This window comes from Rhea americana, unplaced genomic scaffold (genome assembly GCF_003343005.1).
Source record: "Rhea americana isolate MKP2758 unplaced genomic scaffold, rheAme1 scaffold_218, whole genome shotgun sequence".
Taxonomy (NCBI): Eukaryota; Metazoa; Chordata; class Aves; order Rheiformes; family Rheidae; genus Rhea; species Rhea americana.
The window spans coordinates 643,528-670,737 of NW_028186321.1; the positions used below are offsets into that span (position 1 = coordinate 643,528).

The window sequence follows — 27,210 nt, forward strand, 5'->3', positions numbered from 1 at the left end:
TTATTGAAAGAACTTATTTATTCTTTCATGTCCCTAGACACTTATTTCTTCAAATTTTCTTCAAACTTTTCTTCAACCAGTACCTTGATTAAATTATAAGTACGAAACCTTAAATAGCTGTGTTTAACTAACTCTGTAAACGTATTGTGGCTGCATGGAAGACAGTCATGGATACCCTGGGGTGTTTGAACCTAGTGTGTATGCCAGATCACTGGATATTGGTACAAGGTGGTGAGTGGTTAGGGGTTTTATAGTGACTTATGGTTGTTTCCACTCCCGAGTATGGAGTTGTTTTTAACCAAAGAAGAGAGCTGAGTGTAAGCCTTTGATCGTATACAGGAGAGAAAGTCTTGGCTTTTCATTGCTTTTCTGTGCTTGCAGAGATCGGGAGGCAGAAACAAGGTCTAATTTTGCTTTTATTCTTATGTTTTGACACACTGATCATCTGTGCAGTAGGGGAGACTGAGAGGCATGTATGATACCAAGAGGAAATGAAATAAGCATAAGTATTGTATTAGATAAAACATGTAGAATATCTCTTTCTAAGATTAATGAAGCCCTGGCTTGGCAATGAGCCATATATCTCAGGAAGAAAGACCTGTTGTGAAAGAAAAAAATAAATCTTTTGATTGGCAAATCTGGAGAACAAGTGTCCACCTGAGAAGCTCTGAAGTGCTATTTTAGGACCCTACCAAGAAGGCATGTGCTCATACAGATGCACACAGCAGAGTCATTTCATCCTGATCCAGACCCTTTCCAAAAACAGTTGTTCAGTGCAGCACTGAACTTGAATGTAGGACATTGCACAAGGCAAAGCRAAGAGGGAAAGCAAAGCTGTGCATTGCAGTTCTTCAAATAGCTCACCATTTATGTTTGTATTTCACTAGTCTTTTTTTTCTCCTTAGGGAGCCATTTATTGAGGTGGAATAATAAAAGAGCTCATATTTCCATGGTATTTCCACCATGAAGGGACTGAAACACTGTGAGAGGACCAGTTTTCTTCTTATTTCAATCCAATAATTGGCTCAGTAAGACGTAAAAAAAAAAAATCACAAAAAATATAAATGCAAAAACAACCATCTCAAAATATAACTTTAATATGTAAAAGAAGAGCTTTGGGTGCCTACTCCAATGTTTGCCTTTAAGCAAATGGCACATTGCAAAAGGGATACTGTTTCTAAGTTGCATGGATACTTTTTAAAACTTTTTTGATATGGACTCTTCAGTATTTCAGTATGGCACAAGAATCACTGGGGCACTCCAGATGTAGATGGTTGTCCCAGATCACTGCAAGGAGAGCAAATCGTTAGGGCAAGAAAGTGAGTTATAACCTGTCAGATATGGAAATCAATAATGGCCCTATTTTGGAGACAGGAAGGATTGAAGTGAAGGACACTTCATTTGCAAAGCTTCAGGATGTGAGAAAGCACAAATACACTGACAGGAGATTCAATCTGACTTGCACGGAGGGGTTGCAGGCTTGTTTGAGATTCTCTGTGGTAGGACCTGCTGGTGTAGCATCCCCAGCTGCCTGCCACTCTGGAAGGGCACAGGTTTGCTGGAGATACTGTATCTTCCCTGTCCATCCCACCAAGATACCGTGGATATCATATGGCCTCTCAGATGGCATTAGGTACCTATATTGGAGCAACCAAACTGAGCTCTCAGAGCATGTTTTGAAGGTGTGAAAACATAGACAAGGGAAGTAGGAAGGTTGGCCTATGTTATTTCTGCTACCATTGCTTTGCTGATGCTGAATTAGAAGCCTAATTTGGTGATGAAAGCATGTCCTGTGTACATGAACACATTGCTGGAGCAGTTTTTTCTTCAGTTGCCCTAGGCTAACCCAGTGCAGAGCAGAAACTCTGTATGCCTGTTTTACCCATGAAGAATGAGATATCTCAGAAAGCTACAGGGCAAGTTACAACACAAGACAGAAACTGTCTGTTATAAAAAAAACTTGTAGTGGTGTGGTCTTGCATGCCGGCACACATGCTGAAGTAAGGAGCACATGTAAAGCATAACCCAAAATTGAGGGGGGGAAAAAAGAATATTTAAGTTGGAAGGAAGTCAGATATTCTAGGGAGGATTCCAAATGCACCTTGTATTACTCCTAATGTGGCTGCTTGAATATAGAATTGGTGGTATCCAGAGTAGTCACAACTCCCTTTCAGTGTTGAGAATATCAGTTGGAAATGTTCAGGAGAATKCTGACATGAAGAAAACATTCTGAGGAGATAACGTTTTTAGTTTCTGTGTCAGACCTGTTTAAAAAACAAACAGTGCAGCTCAGGTTATATTTTTTCCACAGTGAACTGCTATAGTGCTATGGTTGAAGTAAATGCACACACTCTAGACATCTGATTTAAAATTAAGTACTGTAGATGTATCTCATGATCTTTCTTATTTAAAATGGTTGCACTGATCCAGACCGTCAGGTTTTAGCTCTGTTGATCCAGTATAATTTGAGAAGCAGCGTCATAAAGCACTCATTAATAGTGTTTATAATGAAAATGCTGCAATGCCTGTAGCTACGCAAGTGTAGCAGAGATGCACGAACGGCTCAGAATGCTCTAATCACCACCCAAGCCTACAGCCTTAGCAAAATATAAGTCTTAGAAAACCTGACTTTTCTGAGGTTTAGAAATAATTTCAACTGTTTGTTTCAGTGGGACTTTTCTTTTCTTTCTTTTCAGTGTATCCATCGAGACTTAGCTGCGAGAAATGTTTTGGTAACTGAAAATAATGTGATGAAAATAGCAGACTTTGGTTTAGCCAGAGACATCAACAATATAGATTATTATAAAAAGACTACTAATGTAAGTAGATGGTTTTCTTATCTCTGGCAACAAGTGTTTCTTTTAGGGTTCACTTCAAAACTGTGATTATAATTCTAATGGACTTCTTGCACAGCAGCCTAACTTTTAATCACAGAAAGAAAACAGGGATTAAGAACATAAGCATTTCTATCACCTCTTACTGTGACAGTTAGTTAAAAAGATAACCAAAGAGACTATTTGTTATATGATTTATTATAAATGATGAAATATAAGCATTTGTTTTATATGTTCCTGGCTCTGAYCATTTGAAATATGTGGAAATACTCCTTTTGATTCCAGATGCCTTTTTTTCTTTCTTTCTTTCTTTCTTTTTTTTTTAAACTGGGCTWTGAAACACCGTATAAACAGTAGCAGCAAGAACCACAGTTAAAATTCTAGTTGTGTGTGGTAATGTCACATACAACTTTATGCATTTTACTGTACTTGGTTGTTAAAAAAATAGGGGGGGGATATAAGTTGAAAAATTTTTTTTACTCCCCTATCACTGTTTATCTGTATAACCTGTACCAAATTAAGAAAGTAAAACATTTCAGAAGGAGCTGTTGATTTGAGGTGCCTGATTTTGAACATCTTACATTTCGTTCTCAGAGAGCCTGATTAACTACATTTGATTTTTGATGAGAACTTTGCAGAACTCTTTCAAGTCTTCAGACTTCATCAATATTTGTACAAGATATTAATTATTATTATCAATTATTTTTATCAATAAGCCAATCAAATTGGCTTATCTGTGAAAATAAAGTACTATGAGATTTTAATGATAACATCTGAATCTGCACACTTGCAAAAAGGCAGAGCAACCAGCTATAGGGATGGAGGTACAGGGATATGGCACTGGAGGGAGTTGAACCCATTTCCTATCAAATTTAGTGTGATTCATGGGCTCTGAGCAGAGCAGAATTTCTGTGCAAAGCAACAGCCGTTTGTAGCTATGCAAGCTTTGGGTCACTGCAAAAGGCTAAACAGCAAAGCAAAATTCTGGAGTTTAGTGACCAGCTTAGAGTTGCAGAGAGGCCTATTGTTCAGAGAGTTATTGAGGTTTTTGTCTTTAAAGAGCCATAGTGGAATGATCTTTTCCACATAGATCTCCTTACTCATTGTAAGGAGATCATTGTCCTTCTAGCAAGCAATGTGGGGACTTTTGGGAAGCTCTCTGTGCCTTAAATTTTATCTTAAATATTTATATCTATTTTCCTTAACTGTCTTTAGTCTTTTTTTTCCTGAAAATTTTAAAGGTAAGTTATATGCTGGTTTGCCTTAGCAGATTGATCTCTGAGAACTGATTAATCATTAAAAATTCAATATTGAAATCATCCTGTAAATTGCTATGTATCGCTATTGTAATGAATTAATTTCTTCATTCTTTCTCTTCCCCTCCAAATTTGTAGGGACGGCTTCCTGTAAAGTGGATGGCTCCAGAAGCTCTATTTGATAGAGTTTACACTCATCAAAGTGATGTGTAAGCAACTTTATTTGAATGTTTTTTGGAAGGGTGGGAAAGGGAGTTCTTTTGGTTTGGATTTCTTAAAGTTTGGGATATCTTTAAATGTATTTTCTTGTTGTCCTTTACCTTTAAACATTTTCATTCTGTGTTTCACATATTAATAGATGGAACAGGACATGCCCTTAGAAAGTGAGGATTTTATGGTAGACTGCTAACCAGTGCTCTGTTACTAATCTGCCCAGCTTCAAAGCACATGAAAGGTGGAAAATGCTAACCTCCTTCTGTCAGTGCGGAAGTTTCCCCCCTTGAACTTATTTACGGATGTGCAGCTACAAAGAGTCTATCTAATTTGCTTGGCTTTTGGCATATTCTGAACTTCCTTCAGGTTTAAGAAAGGAAGAAAGAAAGAAAGAAAGAAAAGAAGAGAAAAGAAAAGAAAAGGAAAGAAGAGAAAAGAAAAGAGAAAAATCCTGAAAATTATTTTGAAAAGTTGTTCTAATATTAGATACAGTAAAGCATAGAATGGACATACTAGAAAATTTTTCCCTTATTTTAGAAACATTATTGCTTCCCAGCAGTATTTCACGTGTTAAGGGTAGGAAATCATTGGACTCTGACACTTCAAAATCTTTTAGTGTGTGCACAGCATAGCTGGCTGATGCAACCTCTCAGGATCTATTCTGCTTCCTATTAAAGTTTCCTAGGCCAATTGAGAGTACTCATATGTACTGTACTTTAGTAGATGTGTATTTTTTATGCAATGCAGATGCATAAAGATTTCTCCAAGAGAAGCTGTTAACTGTAAAGGGCTGGACGCTTCCCAAGGCAGGTGTAAAAGTTTATGCATGTCAGTGCAAGGTTAACATGAAAAATAGCAGGGTGGACAGAGTAATAGAGGGCATCTCCTCCTTCTTTAGCCAGAATGCTCTTCCCAAGGTCCTCTCTCCTTGGGACAAGCAGTTATGTAGGCTTTTCCTGCAATCATTAGATTTACAAAGGAAACTATATATGCAGGTTAAGGGTAGATCAAACTTAATTTTTAAAATAACAGCTTAGCAAGATATTTGAGTGAATGTGAAGTAAACTGCTTCACTGCTTCAGGATTGAAAGTCAGCCTGAGCTCCTCAACAGCCACAGAGCAGAACAATTCCAGTGCTGGAACTTCGAGGCTCTTGGCCCCATGGTGGCTTTGAAGACTGCTAAAGATAATATTATTGCAAGTTTGTGCAAACAGTTTACTGCTGTAAAGCTAGGAGAGCTGCAGAGAAGTTTGGGAGCCAGTGCAGGCTTTGTGCTATTGCTCACCTGGCAGAGCAGCCTGCCAAAGAGCCCTAGCTTGCCAGCAAGACATGATGAGGCAGGCTCTGAAGGAGATGGCAAGCAGGCAGGCAGAACTGGCTGAAAATTATCTTCTTCTGTTTCCTGACAAAAATTACTCAAACAGAGTAGACTGATGCAAAATATTTTTGTTTTCAACAGCCTTCTTTTTCCAAAATATCCCACCACATAATTGCAAATCAACTTAGCTGGTGACTGTTCTGTAAATAATTAAACTGTGAAGATGAAGTTCTTTGCAGTAGCCTTGGAAACTTGGGTGCTTGGAGCACACCAGACAAAGGCTAGGAATGTGTTTGTGATCATGCTTAGGTCAGTCTCTGTTCAATGTGCTGTTGATCACCTGAACCACTTAGTGGATTGATGTCCCACTGGAGTCTGTCAGAGATAAGCAGGTGCATGAAGATAAGYTTAAATCTCTTTGAGATTGTGATTGGCAGCTGCTCTGGGGACAGTCTGGGACTAGATCCTGACACACTTCTTTCCTACTGAGTAAACCCACCAGGCGTATTGCATATAACAAAATAGCATAGATTGGTCTGTCAGACTAGCAGAATCTGGCTCTTAAGCAGACAGGACTTATTTACGAAGTAGCAAGAAACTGCTTTTTGCATCTCTTCTATTTTCAACATTAAAACAGATTTAATACTGCACTGTTTCCTCTTTGTTCCACAGATGGTCCTTTGGTGTATTAATGTGGGAGATCTTCACCTTAGGAGGATCACCCTACCCAGGAATTCCAGTGGAGGAACTTTTTAAGCTGCTTAAAGAAGGGCACCGAATGGATAAACCTGCCAACTGCACCAATGAGCTGTAAGGACCCTTATTTGCTGTGCAAGGATTGAGGGCACAAACTACTGAATTCACTGAATTGATGCTGCCCCAGGCAGAATCTAAAATTTTCAAAACTGCTTGACTCTAGAATTGTGCATATAGATACATAAATAAAAGGTGTGAAAAGGTCTCGAGGAAATGTTTGACAGAGGATACTTTTTTACACACCCTGCTGTGATCCCACTGAAAAAGAAGGAGAGAATCTACAAGCCAGTCTTTGTCAGTGGTTTTACACCACTATTTATCTTATTTTAATCTCATTAGTGCAAAGGCTCTTAAATGATGGTACACTGACCACTAATCATATGTAAGCTACATCATGCTGGTTTTATACACAACAAAATACGTAGGGAATCTTCTCCATTAACACAACATTATCCATGGGTGACAATAAGAGAGTTTCACTTTCTTGTATTTGAGTATGGCTCTTGACTATTTCTGCATTTTAATTTCTTGACTTCACAAAAGCTATTGTCTGTACCATAACAAATGTAATGAAATGAAATACCATTGAAATTGCTGGGACAGAAAAAGCTATGGAGTCTCATCCACAAAAATGTAATTTAGGAAGTAGACAAGAAGAGATACAAGAGTAGAAATGCGCCTGTGACAGAAGTGAGGCTATTTCTTTGTTTACAGGATAATGATTCGTCCAGGAGTAGGACTGTGGGGTGCTCACTGTGCTACTTACAATGAGTAAAAATGTTTGTGTATGAAAAGGTTTACAAGAATGACATGTAATTTTAATTAACCCAAGGAAATACTTATTTATTACAGCTATATGATGATGAGAGATTGCTGGCATGCTGTGCCTTCACAGAGACCAACTTTTAAACAGTTGGTAGAAGACTTGGATCGAATTCTTACTCTCACAACTAATGAGGTAGGTAGATTGCTTCTCTTCATAAGCTGCAGATCAGGACATATGGTTCAGGAGACAGATGGATTTTATTCATTTATGAAATACTGCTGTAGTTCTCTTGTTCAGTTTGTCACTGTCCTGTGAGGTTACATGCAGCTAAACTATCTGTCCTATAAAGTTCTGGGTTTCTTGCCAACCTGCCTTGATTTATGTAACTAAACAGAAACACATCTTTAAAATGTTTTTGTTTATTTCTCTTTGCATCTTTTGATGGTTTTAGCATAGCAGTATAGAGGAAATACATGTGGCAGGTTGGGGGTCAATGTTTATATAGCAACATGAATTTCATGTGAGGGAGGGAACTAGAGTTCATGGTGTTTTTCATTTATCGACTCAGTTGGATTCTCAGCGATGATATCTAGGTCAGAGGAGGAGTAATTGTCAATGGTAGATTTCAGATTATATGCCTGAAAGTGAATTAGGTTCACTGAAATAGTTCTCTGTGGAGGGAATGAGGATCCACAGGGAATGTAGGAACAGTCATCCAATTATCCAAAGGTCCTGCCTAACACTGCTTCAGGTTGGGATATATGAATGCAGAAAGGTTTTATGTGAGCAGCATTCTTTCAGAGGTCTGAAATATTATTAGTCTTCACAAGGAACACGCTGATTAGCATATTCACACAGGGATCAATTCTCTTATCAGTAAATCACAGGCACCTGTGAGGAAGTTCACACTAGTAATAGGAATGATGGTTCTTTTGGTAGAAAATTGTTCTAATAGAAAATGCTTGGTGTTCCAGAAGTATTTTACAAATTCCTATTTGTTTTGAGGAATGATACATATAATGAAAAAAAAGGCAGAACAAAACACTTAAAGAAAAATGTCAGAAAAACTTATTTTGTCAATTTCTAAAATTAAATTTTTGCATTTGATATGATTTTAGGACTTCTTTATGAGGGCAGAAAAGGTAGAAAAACATGTCTGGTTTCTTTTGTGTGAATCTCCAACACTACCTCCTAATTTTTCAGAGTTGCAAGAGAAATAAAAAATCAATTGTTAAGCAGCTTTAGGAAAGCTTACATGCAATAAGGATGAGGGGGAATCTAAGTAAAGGGATGCCATTATTTAGGATGATCATTTTGCCAGTAGGTTAGATTAACCTTTCTGGTTGAAAAAGATCATTTGGCTTTGATAGTAGMTATAATTTCTCTGGATTCTGTTTTTAAGGCTTATTCTGAAAAGTGGCACCTTCAAGAGTGGCTCAGAGATGACGCAGGAATATGTGCTCCCTACTGAGTCAGTAACATCACTTTATGTACCATTAACATTTTCCCCTCATCCAAGTACTGACTGGATCTTTTCCTGCCTAATTTATATATGATTTCACAAGACCAGTTGGAGGTGGGCTGGCTGCCACTGCTGAATGTTTGGTGGCTTGGACTGGATATGCATTTGCACATTCAAGAGTGAGATTCTGGCCTACAACTCAGAATATTCATTTCTTTCTTTTTTTCTTTCTTTCCTTCTTTTTTTTTTTTTTTTCCTTATTCATCTTGCCTTCCCAATTCTGTATTGCTAATGGACCTGGAAAGATCTCAAAGGTAACCTGAAAAGGCCTTTTGCATTATGTAAATTACTTTAGACTGGAATCACAGGAAAAAAGGCTGGAAAAACCTTGGGCGCTCATCTAGTCCATCCAATTGGTCTACAGCAGGATCAGCTATACTTTTGTCTTTCCTGACAGATGTTTACGTAACTTGTTCTTAAAGAACTCCACTGTTGCAGCTCTGCGTCACCTCTCAACAAGCTGTTGCACCATTTCATTAACATTACGTCTCGAAAGCTTTTCCTAATATCTAACTCTACTACATAAGATGTTGCTTTTGTCCTATTTACCCTGGACAAAGAGAGCAAATTGTTTCACTCCTGTTTGCAGCACATTTTATGTTCTTGAAGACTTGTTACGTTCTCACTCAGTGTCTTATGAGTGCTCCAGCTTGTCCAATAGTCCTCCATAGCTTGTCATTTTGAGACCTCTGATTTTGTGTAATCTGCACAGTTTTCCTGAAGGGCTGCTCCTCTGTGCATCTGTTTGACAGTACTGCTTATCCACTCCACAATGACAAACATGACAAACAACGTAACAGTGGTGTCCTGGCTTACCTTGAAACCCCCAAATTGCTATGGAAGCCAACAGAATCTCATTCTGCATTTGTGCAAGTGATTATTACTGCAGAAATGGTAGTGTCTTGCGCTTGTCCTTCCTGAACCATCACCTGTTATTTCAAAAGATCCAGCTGCCCATGTTTCCCTGGGTATCATGCAGTGTTTCTCAGAGCAGCGTGGGATCTTTGTGTAGAAGTCACTGGGGGTCAGCCTAATGGCTGTATTTCACTATATCAACATGAGGGACTATCCTGATGCTGGAGATAAGACATTTTAGGCCCCTTTATGTGATTCTGGCCCTTTTTGTTGGATAAAGAGGCTGGATGGGACATAAGGGTCCCACCTTCAATACTGAATTCATTACTGAATTATTTGAAATCTTTTGATTTGACCAGGTGTGTCTGATTGGAATACTTTCTTCTTCTATTCGTGTAGAAAGTACTTGATTATTTATGGTCACCTAATATATCACATTCTAGTTCCCTAGTATATAAATACATGCCAAGATCATCCTCGTGGATACTTTAAGTATCTGTTCTGCAAAATAGGAGGTGATCATAGATGCAAACTGCATTCTGCATCCTCTTTTGCTGCCTACCRTATTTGTCATCATTTTAAAGCCTACGTTTTTTCTCTCTTTTTAAAATGGTGACTGTTTTTAAACTATAATGTGGTAGTGATTGAATTTCTGACTTAGAAAATATGTTAACCAAAGAACTAAATTACCCAAAACCTAAGTACAGCAGTATAAAATACTGACTGAGGTGAAAGACTCGTCTCGTCAGTATGATCATAACTTGTGGTTTAGCAAATGAAGAGATTGCATTTAAGTGAATGCAGCTGCCCTTTAGAAGTTGAAAGAGAAGGAACATTTCAAGGGGAAAAATAACTTTATTCTCCTGCCAGAACTGTTGTTTCTAGCGAAAGAGCCATAACCTAAAACTTGGATTCAGCAGATATTATTTCCTTTTTTAATGATTGCTTTGGTCATGGCTGTTCTGGCACACGCACACTACACACACACACACACATGCGTGTATGTGTGCACTCAAACACACACACACACACACAAATAATGTGAAAAGAACCCAAATCCAGTAAACTTAATTTTTTGCTTTCAGCTTTTTTTGCATGTAGGCCTCTGCATATTTAAACATAAATTTAATACCACAGAATATAAAACAGATACTCAAACTAACCAAAGAAATACAAAAATGGAAGTATCTATCCATGTCCAAATCATTACCATGTGCTAAAGAAAAATGGTTCTATTTAGGTTGAAATTTCATTTTTATCATTTTAAGTGAAAAGTCCTCTTTTGATGTGGTTGGCATGTTTATTTCTTCTGACACAGCTAATGCTGATGATGTTGGACTTCACAAAAGTACAGTGTTATTGCTCTCTTTTTCTCCCTTTGTTCAAGCTCCTACAGTATTCCTCGTCTTACCAGATATTTAAGCATCAGGCAGTTTTGAATAAGCTAAAATGATAGAACTGACTGTCATTTTTAACTGTTTTTTTTTGCTCACTGTATGTCCAAGCCAAATCAGAGCTGTAGAAATATGTTACTGTCAATTTTACTTGCTATTTTAAAATGCAATTTATTTCTTTTGGTACAGGAGTATCTGGACCTCAGTGGACCTCTTGAACAGTATTCACCTAGTTACCCTGATACTAGGAGTTCATGTTCTTCAGGTGATGACTCTGTTTTTTCTCCTGATCCAATGCCTTATGAACCTTGTCTTCCCAAGTACCAACATATGAATGGCAGTGTTAAAACATGAGAAGAAACCATTCTTATTGTATAGAGAAATAAAGAGACAAGAACATCAAGCTACCTACCACATACAAAACACAAAATCTTTTCTCCAGGACCTTAATGTTTCTGTTTGTACATATGAAATATGAAAAAAGAGGAAAAAAAAAAAGAAAACTTGGAGGAAAACAGTCAGAACCTTCGTAAAGAATTATATGATTTGCAGCTTTTAAATACTCCCAACAAAGAAGAATGTTTATGAGCTGTGTCTAGATACCCATCATTTCCAATTTTCTGGCTTACTGTAAGCTGCAACAGACTTTGTTTGTACAATGGACCAGTTGGACTTGAGGCAAACTCTAGGTTTGCCTTTCTTGTTTATTTTGTAATATTTGGAGAAAATATATGTTGGCACACACTTACAGAGCACAAATGCAGTATATAGGTGCTGGATGTATGTAAATATATTCAAAATATGTATAAATATATATATTATATATTTACAATGAATTATTTTTTGTATTGATTTAAAAATGGATGTCCCAATCCACCTAGCAAATTAGTCTCTTTTTTAACAGCTATTTGCTAAATGCTGTTCTTACACAGAATTCTTAATTTTCACCATCCAAAGGTGGAAAATACTTTGCTTTCAGGGAAAATGGTATATCATTAATTTATTAACTAATTGGTAATGTACAAAACAATTAATCGTTTATAGGGTTGTTGTGTTTTTGTAATTTAAATGGCATTTCTATGCAGGCAGCACAGAGAACTAGTAGATATGTTGCTCAGACTTTACTAGTTTTCAGATCTTTAAAGAAAGAAATATTTACAGTATATAACTAATTTTGGGGAATTAAACTTTTGATTTATTTGTGTTAAGAAACCTTGGTGTCAGATCATTGTTCTTATCAAACTCGAATCCTTTAACAAGAAAGTCTTTTATTCTCAATACCTGTCACTTTAACAATTTAACTCTTTAGCAATGTTTCCCATGGCCAAAAGGCACAATCATGCCACAAAAAAAAAAAAAAACTTATAATGGATTCCTAAAGTAAGGAAAGAAATTAGTTTGTCTGTAACCGTAGCAGAATGCAGTGGTCTAAAAGGAGCTGAGCTTCTACCCTGGGTTGCACATGCATCAAATTAACTAGCATTCTCTTCACTGAGTTTGATAATATGTTCCAGATCTTTTGGCCTGGAAATAGCCTTTTAGAATATCCTTCTATTGTAACTGCAGTTAAAAAGAGAGAAATTGTTATAATGACAATTTGCCATAGGAATATCAGCATCTTTTTAAGGGATTAATTCATGCTGACTCCAATATTTCCTTCTTATCCATTCCATAATGGCAGGTACAGCACTGGCCTCTGCTGAAATGTCACTGTTATTTGCATCTTTTTACAGAAGTCTTATGTTTTTATTTTCAGAACACTCTCTAACTCTGATATGGCCATGCAATATGAATGCAAATTATACTATTCTATGTGTTTTTTTAAAAAAATTGGGTAAAAAAGTATTAAAATCTGTTAACTTTTGTACTGACAATAAAATGTTTCTACAGATATCAATGTTAAAATTACAAAATAAATATCATGCAGCTTATTTTTCCTAATCCTTTGTGTCATACAAAATGGTTTCCTGGACTTCAAGTCAGTAGCTTCATCACAGATCCCGTATTACCAGTCTTCCTTCAGGAAGGCTACTCTTGCCTCTATCTTATAAAATGTCTCCTCATGAGTGATATCGCTTATTTGAGTAAACATATATACAGTCTTTAGTGTTTGCAGGGCTGGGACATGAGCTTGCTGGAAAATGGTTTGAATTATTTGAAGTAATATGGACATAATGTATAGTCTCTCTTTTTTAATGCCGTTAGGCTGCATCCTTTAATCAGTGAATTTTCATATCATATTGAGGGTGTAACAGTACCATTTGTGTAGGAGTTAAAAAAAAAAAAAAAAAAAAGTAACAGATGGAAAGGCTATTAAGTCATCAAAGTCATCATGAAAAAAATATAAAAAAAATTTTTTTGCTTCAAGATAACCAAAAGAAACACACGACAAAATAGCTAGTGCTTGAGACAGAAACGAGAACTTTACAGTCACAGTACTGCTCCAAATGAGCTAGAAAAGAGCTGTCGAACCTGGTCTTCACCACATCCTGTAAAAATGCCCCAGCCACAAAATTATTGTTTGGCTGCTTTTCCTCTCTATTTTTTTCTGTTTTGACCAGAAATCCCATACCAATCCCAAGAAACTTTCTAAAAAAGTGCCTGTGAAAGACTTGGGTTTTCCAACTAAGCATTATCTGATTGAAAAATTCCCGATGGCTTATTAAAAAAAAAACGAAACCCTTTCCCAAGACATTTATTTCTATTAGCAGCAATGGTAGCTGCTCTCTGACTGAAACCACAGTGTTCTAAATGACACACTTCTGTTCTGAAGATGCTCTTAAAGGGTATCAAAAGATCCTGGGTTTTGTTCTGCCAGATAGAAATATATTTAAAAACTCTTCACTACTTCCATGTCTTTTTAAAACTACAGCGTGTAAAGACACAGAAGTGTAATGGAAAGGAGCTATAAAGTAATGTAAAGTAAGGTGGTTAACCAGTCTTTGTTCCCAATAGTTTACTTTCCTGTGCTTTGTTCATTTTTATTTTAGCTAGATTTAGAGTTGTACCTTGGAGATATACCACAATTTCACAAGTGTTGACTGAAGTACAGTATCCCGTTTTCCTGATTTTATGGTGCAGTTTGTGGATTAAGCTTTTATTCTTTCCTGCTATCTGAAGAATTTTCCGTTGCTTGCTGATTAGTTTCCTTCTGTGAACGCAGGAGTTCTAGGACAGAGGACATCAGCAGCTTCTGTGGGAAAAGCAGAAAATTCTCTGCGCTTAGAGTTGCAAGAGAAAATGAAAATAGGAGACATATACTTTATTACCAGGACGGCAATGATATCAGTGTAATTAGTTTGTTTAAGAGAAGGTTGAGCTGTCTTGAATAGGGTATTTGCTATTGGAATAAAATACCTTTTAATAATAAAGATTATTTTTTTTCCCCATAAAAGATACTCCAGATGCAGTGCCTGAAAGACAGAGCAAGACACACAACCGGCTAGGTGGAAGGTGCATTGTTACAATGGTAAAACTATTTTAGGAACACTATAGGGAGAGCATATCTATGGATACAATTCTTTCTTTTCCATCACTCTGCATTTGTCTACATAAGATCGCGCTGGCTGGTGTGAGCGTCCCCAGCCGAGCTGCAGCAGCRCCCCTGCCCACGCTGCTCAGCCCTCCTGGGATGCGTGCGTGGGCTCGTGCTTGGCAGCATGGTCGTGTACCTTGCAGTGTTTTAAATTGTTACTGGCCGCTTCTCAGAAGATAACTCTGCTCGTCAAACAGAACCTGGAAATGAGGCTCATGGTAAGATTCAAAGGCAAGCAAAATCCAGGAATTGGGTAAGCTGGTTGTAGTATTTCTTTCTACCCTCAAAGTCTGATGGAAAAGCACCAATCACTCAGGTCCTTAATGGCAAGTTTTGGACATTTCGGTAGCCAAGGAAAATTCAGTTAGGTGCATTAAGTGGCTGCTCAAATCAGTGTCTGTCATTTTCTCTGTCATTGTTAAGGAAATGTAAAGGACTTCTGGAGAAGAAGCCCTTCGGCAAAACCTTCCAGAAACTGTCATATGCTTTTRTTTTATTTGGATGTTTTTAAATAGCCTTTAAACAAGAAAGAAAAAAATTCACAGAAGAAAGAAGAAAGGCAAGCAAGATCTGTCTTCAAAAGGTCATCCATCCATTCTGTTATCAGGAAGTTATATATCTACATATTTTTAACCAATTATTATAAATATGTTTATTGATTTTCTACTATAAGTGTAATATAGTTCTTGTGACAGAACATCAGGCATAAGTTAGTGTCAGTTTGTTCTYGGAAAGACCCTCAACCCTGCCACACACTTAAATATGTTTGAATACTGAGCTTTCATTATTGTGATTGACACAATTAACATTAACCTGAACATTACATACAGATTGAAGGCAATAGACTTTGACKATGCAATGAATCTTTTTTTCTGTTACCTATGCAAAATTCCTAACGATTAACCATGCTTTCCATAAAACTCTTAGCATGGGCCTCCCAATCACAGTGGTTGAGTGCCTAAAAAGATAAGTAGAGGCAAGTGGAGGTGCTCCCGTCACAAGGTCTGATGGTGACAGGGCTGGGGRCAAAAGGTACGAGTTGCTTCAGGGAATTTCTTCCTGGATATATATATATATATAAAAAAATCTTCACTATGAGAGCAATGTAACACTGGAATAAGTTGCCCAGAGAAGTGGAGGAATCTCTCTTGCTGAAAATATTCAAGACTTGGCTTCACAGGGCTCTGGATAACCTGATCCAAGGCCCTGCTTTCAACACAAGGTTGGCCAAGATGATCTCCAGGAGTCCCTTCCAACTAAGACTTATTCTATGAGTCTACAAATCTATATTATTGGCATAATATAACCTAGGTATGCAGAGGAGATCTGGAAAGCTGTGCTAACTCATGTTGAATTTGTCAGTGGCATGTATTGCATTGTAAATTTAATTTAGTGGTATGTTAGAGATTCCCCCATATTAAGACATTTGGATTCAGGTCCTGCTAGCTTCTGATTATTACAGCAGGCCAAAAATTTTCTGACTGAACTCCTGTGCGGTGGAAAACATTGTTTTGTCAAAGGCCTTGTGGAGCACAATTGTCTGACAGAAGATAAAGTATTTTGACTTTATCAGAATGATATGATCCTATCAGAGTGACCTTGTCAGAAGAAAATTAGATCACTTTATACTCAAATGTATTTCATATATTGTAGATCACTAAATATATAAAATCAAAGTTAGAGTAGAATATTTTTGATTTTATTAAAAAGGAATGGTTTGACTAACTGACACCCATGTTCTGCAAATAATTTGTCTTTTAAAATCTTTTATTTTCAGTTCAGACTGATAATTATTTTTTTCCCAAATACCACAAAAATAGAATACACTTCTAAGTATCAACATGGTCTAATGATCTTTATACTTCTGGGAGATCTTATCAGTGCTTTCAACAGCCTCTTTCCTGATGCACAGCTGTGGCGYGAAATACACATTTTTCCCTTACAACCAGCAGGCTGTGAGTGAGGCTGAGAGTCTCTCTAGGGCTTGTGAGGAGCCTGGTACCCTGCATTAATCAGCACTGCATGCCAAGACCAGGCTGCCTCCCTTGAAAGAGTGACTTTTTGAGCAAGCTTTTCCCAAAGCCTCAGACGATTTCCAAAGAGAACTAGTATTTCCTTGAGGCAAAGCAACTCATCTCTTCTGCTATGGTGTGGTGCCTCTGAATTTTCTGAGGCAATAGGGAGAGAATGGAGAAGAACAAAGGCAAATGAAAGCCCCAGTGTCACTACTGTCTGGAGAAATCTATGTCCTATTATATTGGAACCAAAGAGAATTAAAATTTCTGGAAAAAAATCTATACTGCCAAAGACTGTTTTAAAGACATCTCAGAGAAGGTAGCCAAGGTACAATATTTCGTCTAGACATGTTTCCCTGGCACAGCTATATTTTTTTTAGGTCTATTCAGCAGCATGCAGTGCTTTTTTTTTTTTTCTTTTTTTCTTTTTTTCTTTTTCCCCAAAAAAATTGTTGCCACAGAGATGTGCAAACTGAGAGCTAAATAATACTATACTGCAATACGATGAGGGATCTGACGTGGGAACAATGATGTATTCAGAATACTGAATGTATCCCTGTCTGAAAAGCACGGGTGTAACACCACTGGAGAAAATGGAGTTGCATCTTCTTACACACACCATGCCTGAATTTCAAGTGTTAAGTCCTGTCAATAGCACTTGAGAAATGTTAGTGCCGAGACACTGAGACAGGTTAGTGCCGGTGTTGTTGAGGAAACTGCCTATTCATACCTGCAGTCTGCCTATGACGGTATTTACTGAGGAGAGGAATTAAATGCAACAGCAGAAGGATGCCTTTGTTCTTTGCTCTGGCCAGATGGATTATATTTTGTATCTACCTGCTTGCTTTCACAGTGGTCAAAATTTGTTCATGCAAAATGTATTTACCAATTTCTGTTAAATTTGCTTTGCTTAAACTTTCTGTAACAGATTTCTCCATTAGAGTTGCCGCTTCCTCCCATCAAAATTATAAGGGCTACTGTTGTTTTTGGAGAGAAGATATAGCCCATAGTATGCAGTTACTGCCTATTCAAAACTAGTTCAGAAATGAGAAATATTCTCAGAGCAAACTTCATATTCATGGTGCAGAAGATCCATGAAAAGGACCTCAGCAGAAAGGAGAGTGATGGTCTACAACACACTAGGAGAAAAGAGGTGAGAGAAGAAAACTTGCACAGTTGGTACTGCTCTTACTTCAGTGTTTCTTTATGAAACTGCTCCTTTTCTCCTCACCAACTCCAGGGAGCTGCCAACCTGAACGGCTTTGTGTTCATCTCCTGTGAAACTGCCAAAAGGTCTAAAATGAAATTGCCAGCAAGCAACTTGCCTGATGCAGCCAACTTTTATGAAGCATTTTCTTTCATGAATGCTCCCTCTTCTTACCAGAGTTCTTGGCTATCTTTCATTTCTTATTTTTAGACAAGAATTTTTTACAAAGTATTTGCATTTTTCAGACTATAGGTTTGGGGAACAAAGGTTCATTTTCTAGAAAAAATAAATAATAAAAATTTGTTTGCATGTTCTCCCAAATTTGCATTTTTCTCTCATTTAAAACTTCCAGGATTTATTCCCTGACAGTTGTTATACCAAATGGTAGAATTCTTCAGCTGATGTTAACTTCAGAGGAGGTATGATACTTATTTATCAACTGGTCAGTGAAGTGTGATTCATTTGTGTTTTTTTAAATGTTCAATAGCACTTTGGGGGTGTTTTTCCACAAAAATAGAATATTCATCTCTATTTGATTAGGTATAAAAACTGGAATTGTGCTAGAGTTCTTTTAGGTTAAGCCCCTGATACAGATTGTTAAATCATGAGGCTAATGTCATTTAAATGTTTGGTAGTCTAATATATAATAGACCTAATCATGACAGGATTTTGGACAATTCCGTATAAATGTAAGTAACCAGGAAAAAAAAAAAGTTCTGAAGAAGAAATGTTTTTATTATGAGTTAAAAGCTTTTTTTTTTTTTTTTTTTTTTTTTTTTTTTTTTTCCTATTTGGCAGTGCTTTGCCTGCTTCTCTCATCTGACTTTTTGCTTCATTATTCACAACTATTCTGTGTGTCCTCATCAGGTTTAATAACTGCGAAGCAGTAGTTATAGTTCTGAGCTGTTCCAACAAGTCTTAAAGTCACCCCAGAATTTCATGTCCGGTCTCTTCTTCAATATTGACTGGCYGAGATATGAAGGCTGTCACTCTGATACAGACTCAAGGAAGTCATCCATTCCTGGGCCTTTCTAAAAGTCCCTAATCTTTATTTTTCCACCTATTAGTAGTTGTGAAGCAAGTTAGGAATATACGTGCTGAGCTGCCTTTATTCTTAGTGTTGCAATAAACAGAGAAAATCTGCTGTGGCTTGCTGTATGCTCTRTTTCATTCACTGCAGACAGAGGAAAAGTGAAGCAGCAACAGTTAGTTGTTTTTCATAGTACTGTAGTCACTGTCTCTTTTCCTGGAGCCTCCTCCACGTCCTGTCCTCACAGCCTCAGCCCAGAACCCCTGCCAGAGCACACGCCACATCACTGGTTAAAAAACATACATCCTCAAAGACTTTCATACTTGTGGAGATTTCTTTGTAACTCGACTACAGACAGCCGTTGCTCCATTAATCAACCCCGTCTGTTTGACAACTGGTAGATTTACAATACTGCATTTATGAAACCAAAATGCAATTAAACACAATCAATCAGTTCAGCTGAAGTTTCCAGATACTGCTCACAAAATCCTTTTCAAATGTCATTATGTTTGAGTTGGGGCTTCAGGAAGCATGGAGTGAAAACAAAGAAAAGATGGTAGCTTTTCCAGATTATTTTGAGTCACTCAAAAAGCTCCAAAAGTCTGAAGTATTTTTTTAAAAAATGAAGGAGCAAGGGGGAGACAACAATCTCTCTCTTTGCCATTTCAGCTGTAGGGATTCACTTTGGCTCCTGGGGTAGGAGTGGGAGTAAAAGGGACATCAAATGACAAAGTGGTAAGTCACCAAATTTTTATGGTTTCTGTGGGCACAATATCTGCTTTCTCTCAGTGGAACAGCAGGAACAGCAGTCATGAATAGTGTGTGCCTTTTGGGGGGGGAAACATTCCCACTTAATTAATTCATATCAAAGACATGCTATAAAGATGGCAAAGTTGCGTGCTGAATTTGTAAACAATTTCTTAAATAGTTTTGGATTGCTTGATTTCCACAGTATCTCTGTATCCACCCAATTCCTAGCATAGCAACCTGACTTCCAGAAAATTACCAAGGAGCACAAGTAGATTAAGAAGTAGCTTGATTTCATTTAATACTTTCTTTTAACTATTAACTATTTAACTATTAACTATTAACTTTTAACTATTGTGTGCAAATTTTTATTCTCAAGGYAATTGCAACGGTCACATAACAAATCCAAAACATTTTGAGGTTTCACTCCTGTCTCCACTGTTTATACTTTGAGAAGAAATGCTTAGTATTCCTTGAGATTATACACGTTAATAAATGCACTGTCAATATCGTTGTTGCTATATCTACTGCAACTATAGGTATGTGTAAATGCACCTGATTCTGTGTTTAATAGTCAGGAAAGGCCATAACTCATTCTCATAACTTTATTTTTCATTATAATCTTATCTTTATCTGAACTTCTGTTTTTGATCTGCTGTGGAGGCAGTATCCAGGTCTCTAATTAAAAAAGTAACAAGGATCTCTCTCAACAAAATCTGTGTACATTAGATGCCATTAAAAACAGACCTTTTGCCAGGACCCATATAATTAAGGTTCCTATGGTGCCAGAGGACAGCAATGAGGAAGTTGTTTCTATCTCTAAATTCTCACTTGTCCCATTTTTTGAAAGGCAAAGAATATTTGAAGTGCGGAACACTTGGCTTTTAGCACACTACTCTTCAGAAAACCTGCATCATGTACCAGGAATCTTCTTCTGAAGGTGGAATGGCTACATAGGTCTAGATAAATGTGAGCATTTCAAATACTGGGACTATGAATCTGCAGGAAATTATCCCTGTGTATTTATCTTCCATGTACTTAGCCATTTCATTATATTAATTAGTTGCAGAGAAGCTTCACATAAAAGGAATGTGTTGATTGCTTTTAAATATTCAGCCATCCCCACAGGAACATAATGCCCACAGCTGCTTGGAAGATGGCTCCAGAGCTGGCAGGCATGTTATTTCCTTGCTCATACGGCTGTGGACGTAGCACTTGAAGAGTTACAGAAAGGAGCCGCCACACTGTAGAGATTATTGTTTCACGTAATTAATAGAAAAATGTTGGTTTCTTTCTGGAATCTTGTGGTAAATGGTGTGATATGTTAAACATTTGTGTGTGTCATATCCTAAACTTAGTGTGATAGGATGTTTACTAATTGCAATTCGGGGTCAGATTCTTAGCCCACAAAGTCCAATGACTTGTTTCTACCAGTGCTCAGTGCCCTCAGCACTTGGCAGGGTGACGGCATATTTGCTGCTATTTGCCATCTCTTTGCAGAAGGCTTGCTGAGATGCTTCAGAGAAAGACGCATGAAACTCCAGAACCAAACACGTAGGAGGAAYGTTGCTTGTATGGATTGCTTTCTGTCCTTGAATGTCTTTTCTACTCCTTTATGTAGCACCAGGCACTACAGCCTCTCTTTCTGCACCAGTAGTAGGAGGAATCAGCTAATGGGATAAAAGCACATTTTCTCATGTTTGCTTTTGACTCCGAAAGAGTGTCTAGAGCAAGAACCCCATTCTTGTTAAATAAAGGTCCCCCACATGATATGTACTTGGTCCTGTGTTAATATTGCTCGTTGTAGGAGCAAGCAGGTTCCATCCTGGACTTACTTGCCATCACTCTTTCTCCTGAGAAAAGGATCTCAGTTCTATTTTAGAACAAATAACCAGCTTTCAGTGCCTCTATAATATGATCTTCTCAAGACAGCTACTGTATTGACCATATAACCTGGACACTGCTGGATTTATTTGGTTTAAATTTGCCAATTGTTAACTTCATAATGTGTCCCTCAGGTCCCCGTATTAATGGACAACTTGCAAAAGAAGTCCAGTTTACTGTTTACCACAGCCCTCAATACTCTGGCATCCTTTGAATCAAACTTAGCTCTCAGATTTCTGCTTGCCAAATTCTTTTAGCATTTTTTTAAAATCACCAAACATACATTTCTCAATCTCTCAGACTTAGTGTCAGCAGTTCCGTAAGCACTTGTTGTTTGAAATCAGATCATGATGAAATCTCTTAATAGTCACTCTACAAAAATATTTTGTTTAAAAAACACTCAAAACTTAATTGGAATGAAAGTACCAGCAGCTGGATAGTAGTTTGAAGTCATAAGTCTGAGAAGCAGCTGAAACAGTGGGACAGAGAGGGGCACTTCTAAATCTTCCTCTTACTACAGGAAAGTTTCAATGCTGTTGTATTGTGGCAGGCGATGAAAACGACYCACTTGAGTTCAGCCTTCTCTGACAGGTATCATATGCTGTTCTCACCGTCTGTCACTTAGATCTTCAGATATCCAAAGAGCACATAAAATGTTCTGTGTTTTTCTAAGTTTTACCAAGGGTTCTGATGAACATGATGTATTATCAAAATATCATTGCCATTATTGCTATATCTGAATAATGACTTGCTTTAGTAGAGATATTAATTTCTTCTCAGCTCCTTTAATAGTTTTATTAAAAGATACTACGAAAAAACTTTTTGGATGACTTCCTTCACTGGATGAAGGCATTTGCCTTCATCTGTATTGAACCTGGCTCTTAACTTTGTCCTAAAACAAGGATTTAATTAAATTAACACATGCACTCATTAACTTGCTAGAGAATGTTTGTTTTGTTTTGTTTAGACTTTGTTGGAGAAGTTATGATTCAGATAGTTTGAGAGCTTGTCACACAAAGTAGTGTCCCTACTGTGAGTTAAATTGGCTAAACATTTGAGTTTTCAGACCAACTCTATCCAGTTCCTCTAGATAAAATTCCTTATAATACAAGACATAAAATGGAATGACTTGCCTGAAGAAATTGCCTTGAGGTAATCTTCACACGTCAGCATAGCAACTTCCTGTTTGTATCTGAAACGACTGGCTCTTCAATATGATCAGTATAGAACATTTTGTTTTAGATAAAGTGAAAAAGGAATTTATAAAAAGACATAATTGCCATACTGGTTCTGTAAGAGGTATATGTCAAAAGACTAAATTAATGCAACTCATTGGAGCATCTTTTAGATAAATTCTTCTCATTGGATGTTTACTTTCAAATTACACATAGAGATCAGCACGATACCTGGATGCCCATGGTATTTTTTAGAATGTCCAGCTTGAAGGAGTTGTCCCCATTTTAACTACTAAAGAACAATCTAATTATTATAAGATAATTACAATTGTAAGAGTGAGGGGATAGAGAAAGAGGCAGCAAGCATGTTTTAATGCAGAAGGGGTCAGGCTATCTCCTGTTACGGTAAGTTACTACACCCTGGCCACACTGCAAATATTGTTCATTGGAGGAAAAAATGTACTCTATATATGCATCTTATTTATTATCAGCAATATTTTTTTCAGTGGCTATAGGCAACTTGGTTTATGATTCAGCCAAATCTGTAATTTTTCCTGGCTTATTAGTTTCGTCAAGTGCATGATTAATGCATGGACAGTGTACATCTGCAGCCAGGGCTAAAACTCACTAGTGCAGTTTTTACTTTTTCCTAGGAGATTTTTATGTTACTAAACCTTGGTGTATGTGACTAGAGACGACCTGATGAAACAAGAACTGCCTGACTCTGCCTGTGGGTGACTGAAGCAGTATCTGCTTTGTTTGTTTTCATGATTTTTTTCTGAAACTTCTACGTGGAGAGGCTTCATCTTTCCTACAACAGTGCTATGAGACTGGCCTTAATTGAGAAATTGCTTGAATATTTACTTCATGTATGTCCTTTACTACTACCAAAATCAAACTGAATGTCAATCCTGTGCCAGAATCAGGGCTTCTGTGGCAACGAGATGGAGATAGCCTGTCAAGAAGGCTTTCTAGGAGCCTTGACTGCTCTCGTGTCAAGAAAGACCCAGACACAAGGCCATGGAGCAGGTATCTCCTGGAGGCTTATGCATGTTCAGTGTAAGCAGGACACATCACAGCTCTGGATTACCTTTCTGGGCCTATCTCTGTGCTGATGAAAACAGCACTTGTGCCAAAGTTGTCCCAAGGAGGCCAAGATCCTTGGCAAATATAAAGTATAAACAAATCATTTTTAATAGTTGATGGCTAACTCCAGAGGACTTTTTGTTTTTTATTCTGTTTTATTAACACACCTTTCTGGACAACACTGTAGACAGCAGGAATCTCTCATCATTCTGGCAACGTGAAATGGTCGGAGATTAAAAATGTGGTGCAGACTAGACCTAGTGAATATTTATTTGGATTTTGAATTGAATTCAACTTGTCCATATTCCCACTTCTTTGGAGTTCACACACTAAGAGTACTGAATTCTTACCTTCTCTGAAAATTTGGAAAAAACAACTTTTAAAATAATTTGCTTCGGTAGAACCTAATTTTGTGTTTACCATGTTTGCATTTCAGGTGCTTGCTCACCTCTCCAGGAAGAAGGGAGAAAAAATGAATACAGCACTTCACAGAAGCTGCTGAAGTGATGAACAAGGAAGGGATTAAAACTTTGATAATTTTGCCTTGTAAGCATAACCTGAGATCAATTTCAGAAAAAATAATGTTAGAAAAGGTATTTGTTCCTGTCTTTTGCTGACGATTACAATTCTAAGAGTAGCCACTCCAATTCTTTAACCAACGCAGAGTACAAAAGGAGTGGGAGATCCCAGGTGAAGGCTGGAAATGGAAAAGGGACTTGGACAAGAGATAACATTAAGGTGTTAATACAAAGGAATGTGCATGTTTACTTAGCAGTATTGGATAAAAAGGCAAATGTTTAGCAGCCATATGAGCAATCAATCAATGAAAAAACAGAAGTAAAGCAACATCAGAAAAGAGAACCTATAATGATTTCTAATAAGGACAATATTCAAACAGGCTGTAATCTGTTCATGGATTCTCTACACTTAGGTAAGCTAAATCTGCTAAATACTCTATTACCTTAAACACTCATTTGAGCAATCAGGGAGTGCATGCCACTCCTGAATAAGCATATAGGCCAACAGATAAACATCAGTTTCAAGATCAGTTAACTGTAGTATGGCTGAAAGCTGAGATCACAATTATGGTCTTTTAAGTCTGTTTTCCTTTATCCTTTTAGCGTAGTCAGAATCAGGAATTGCTATATTAGGCCTATGTTTCAGAGAAGAATGAGTTTTTTTAAAAAATTATTTTAGCACACGTTTCCGAAAGCTAAAGCATAAGCCTTCAGCTGCACTCTGCTAAACTTCATATGTTAATGTCATCAGTGTATTGATCAGTTTAGAGACAACTATCACTGCAGATGTAAGAGGGGCATGGATTATTTCCTGAGATCACATTAAATGTTAAATTAAGTTTCTGAATTAGCAGAGTAAATGAAACTAATAGGAGGTATAAATAAATAAATGAATATAAATAAATATCCAAGGAAGCTGTATCAATTTATGCAGCCTATAAACTGTACTTTATTTTGTACCAGCTGAACACACTTATCTTACATATCCAAAGCAGGACTGAGTTACTGTTATGGTGTCTGTTTGTGTGCATATAATTACGAAATAATTCTCTCCTAGAAAAGTGAAAAGTGCCGTGAAGATATCTAGTAATAGGCAACCTTTCCTTCACAATTTTGAATATACTCACAAGCATAAGGGATTTTAAAATCTGTTCTAAGATTTTGCTATTGGAACACAGCCTAGCAGGAGGCCTGCAGATTGTGCAACAGTCCAGAGAAGGGTGAGATTATTACTTCTAGAGTCATTTTTAAATTAGCTTTTAAAAGTACAGGGTTTGGGGAGCAGTTCAACACCTACTGATGCTGGACTACCTGTAATGTCTGTTTTGAATCTGTGATTCTGTGAGGACAGTGATGTCAATGTTCTTCTGCAATTGGCTAACTAAAAAAGAAAAAAAATGCCAATCTGCTGATGTCTTCCAGGTGGTAAAATCAGATCTCAGTGCCAGTCTGAGCCAATGATCTCAGAAGCAATCTGCATATTCAAGGATTATAGTTGCCATGTTGTAGTGTCTGATAACATTCTCTGTATGAGCTTTAAATCACTGTTACAAGTAATTTTGTGACCTTCTTGCCACACCTCTTTATTTCACCTCATTATTAGATTTTTCTCTCATTTGTGCATGTCTTTCCCATGCTAAAGCTGTTGTTACCTTAATTGCTATTATGCCAAATGAGAAACACCTGCCCAGCATGTTGCTCCAAAGCAAATTCAATTCCAAAAGGATTTGCCGAAAACAAAATGAAACGGCTTTGAGAATGGATGCTTGTTACTAGTGTTGTTAATAGTGTCTGTTGCAAAATCTGGGGCATTTAAGTGTTGGGGAATCTTTCATAATTATAACTATCATAGGAGTTATCATAATTCTAGGGTAAATAACAGTCAGGAGACCTCATACACCTTCAACAGCATGGTAACAACCATTAGAGAGGTATGATTGTTTTCAAATATTCTTTGATATTTCACATCCTAGAGATGGATGTGAAATGTCTAAAGCAGAACTTTGGAAGCACCATGTACTCAAGCAGAACTGCAATTATGGAAAGCCTTTGCAGCGGCCAACCACCTGCCCAGGGGATGATTGCCATTAAAGCTGAGCAGGTGGTGTCAGTTAGGTCATTTTGTAGTCCCAGAACTTCTGTAGGTTCAGCAGGATGTAGCAGTTTGGAGTCTATCTTCTTGGAGATCAGGTATGTTTCTCTGGTGGCTTTGTCTGCCAGTGGTGATTTAGGCACACCAGCAGGGCAAAATGCACTAGTGGTCCCTAGGGAGTGGTGCTTGAGGAGCTTGCTGTGCAGGCTGTGATTTTTGTATGCTTTTTAAGCCAAGGAAACCAGCAATGTTTTGGAGAGAAGTAGCTGGGTCATGTGCTGCTCTTTCCCTTCCCTTTGCCACCCCATCCTACGTCTCAGCAGCGGAGGCTGTGAAGCTGCACCCTGAATCTGTTTAGGGCCTGGCTGTTGCTGGGTTGCTGAGCTGAAGGGATGGGATGGGATGGGATGGGATGACGGTGTGGCTTCCCTTCAAGTAACACAAGACCTGTCCTTTCGGTAGTACTGTTGTCTTTCTGCTAGCTTGCAGTTTGCATGAAATTGTAGCTGAAGGGATAGGCTAGAAATTGCTCTTCAAGCTGGACTTGTATGTTTGTGGGTCTGAGAGGGTTCACATGTGTCTCCCACCCCTGAGGAGAAGACTGTAGGGTGTGTGTGGGAAATCTCTCCATCTGCCTGTTGAGGCTATATTGCTGTGTGAAAATTAAATAAAGATCAACTTGGCAAGAGACTTGAATCTCTGTCTAGGGCACTGACCTGACGTGGCCTGCAGTTGTAGATCTTGTGCTAGCAGTAATCACTAAAGAAGTACTTCTTTCCATTTCCTGGTGATCCCTTGATGGGGCATTTAGTTGTTGGGGAGTCTTTCATTTTTCTGGGTTTCTGGGTTGGAGAGTCTTTCACTTTTTTTCATGTCATGACTGTGCCATGATCCCTGTGCTCTCTTTGAGCTCATCAGTGTTTTCTCCTTTCTTTCTGTTTCTTGATGATGATCTTAGGAAACAGTTCATTTGGCCTATTTCTAAGGGACAGGGATAAATATATAT

General features: G+C 37.7%; 1 protein-coding gene across 5 annotated transcripts in view; it reads left to right on the plus strand.

Moving 5' to 3' along the window:
* Positions 1 to 12,856, plus strand: part of FGFR2 (fibroblast growth factor receptor 2) — an 84,751-nt gene extending 71,895 nt beyond the window's left edge. For all 5 annotated transcript variants that reach the window (XM_085305264.1, XM_085305266.1, XM_085305265.1 and 2 more), the window contains exons 14-18: positions 2,697 to 2,819; positions 4,229 to 4,299; positions 6,295 to 6,432; positions 7,231 to 7,336; positions 11,105 to 12,856. In XM_085305264.1, coding sequence (XP_085161390.1) covers positions 2,697 to 2,819; positions 4,229 to 4,299; positions 6,295 to 6,432; positions 7,231 to 7,336; positions 11,105 to 11,269 — 603 coding nt within the window. In that variant the 3' untranslated portion in view covers positions 11,270 to 12,856. The remainder of the gene's footprint in view (positions 1 to 2,696; positions 2,820 to 4,228; positions 4,300 to 6,294; positions 6,433 to 7,230; positions 7,337 to 11,104) is intronic.
* The last annotated feature ends 14,354 nt before the right edge of the window (positions 12,857 to 27,210 follow it).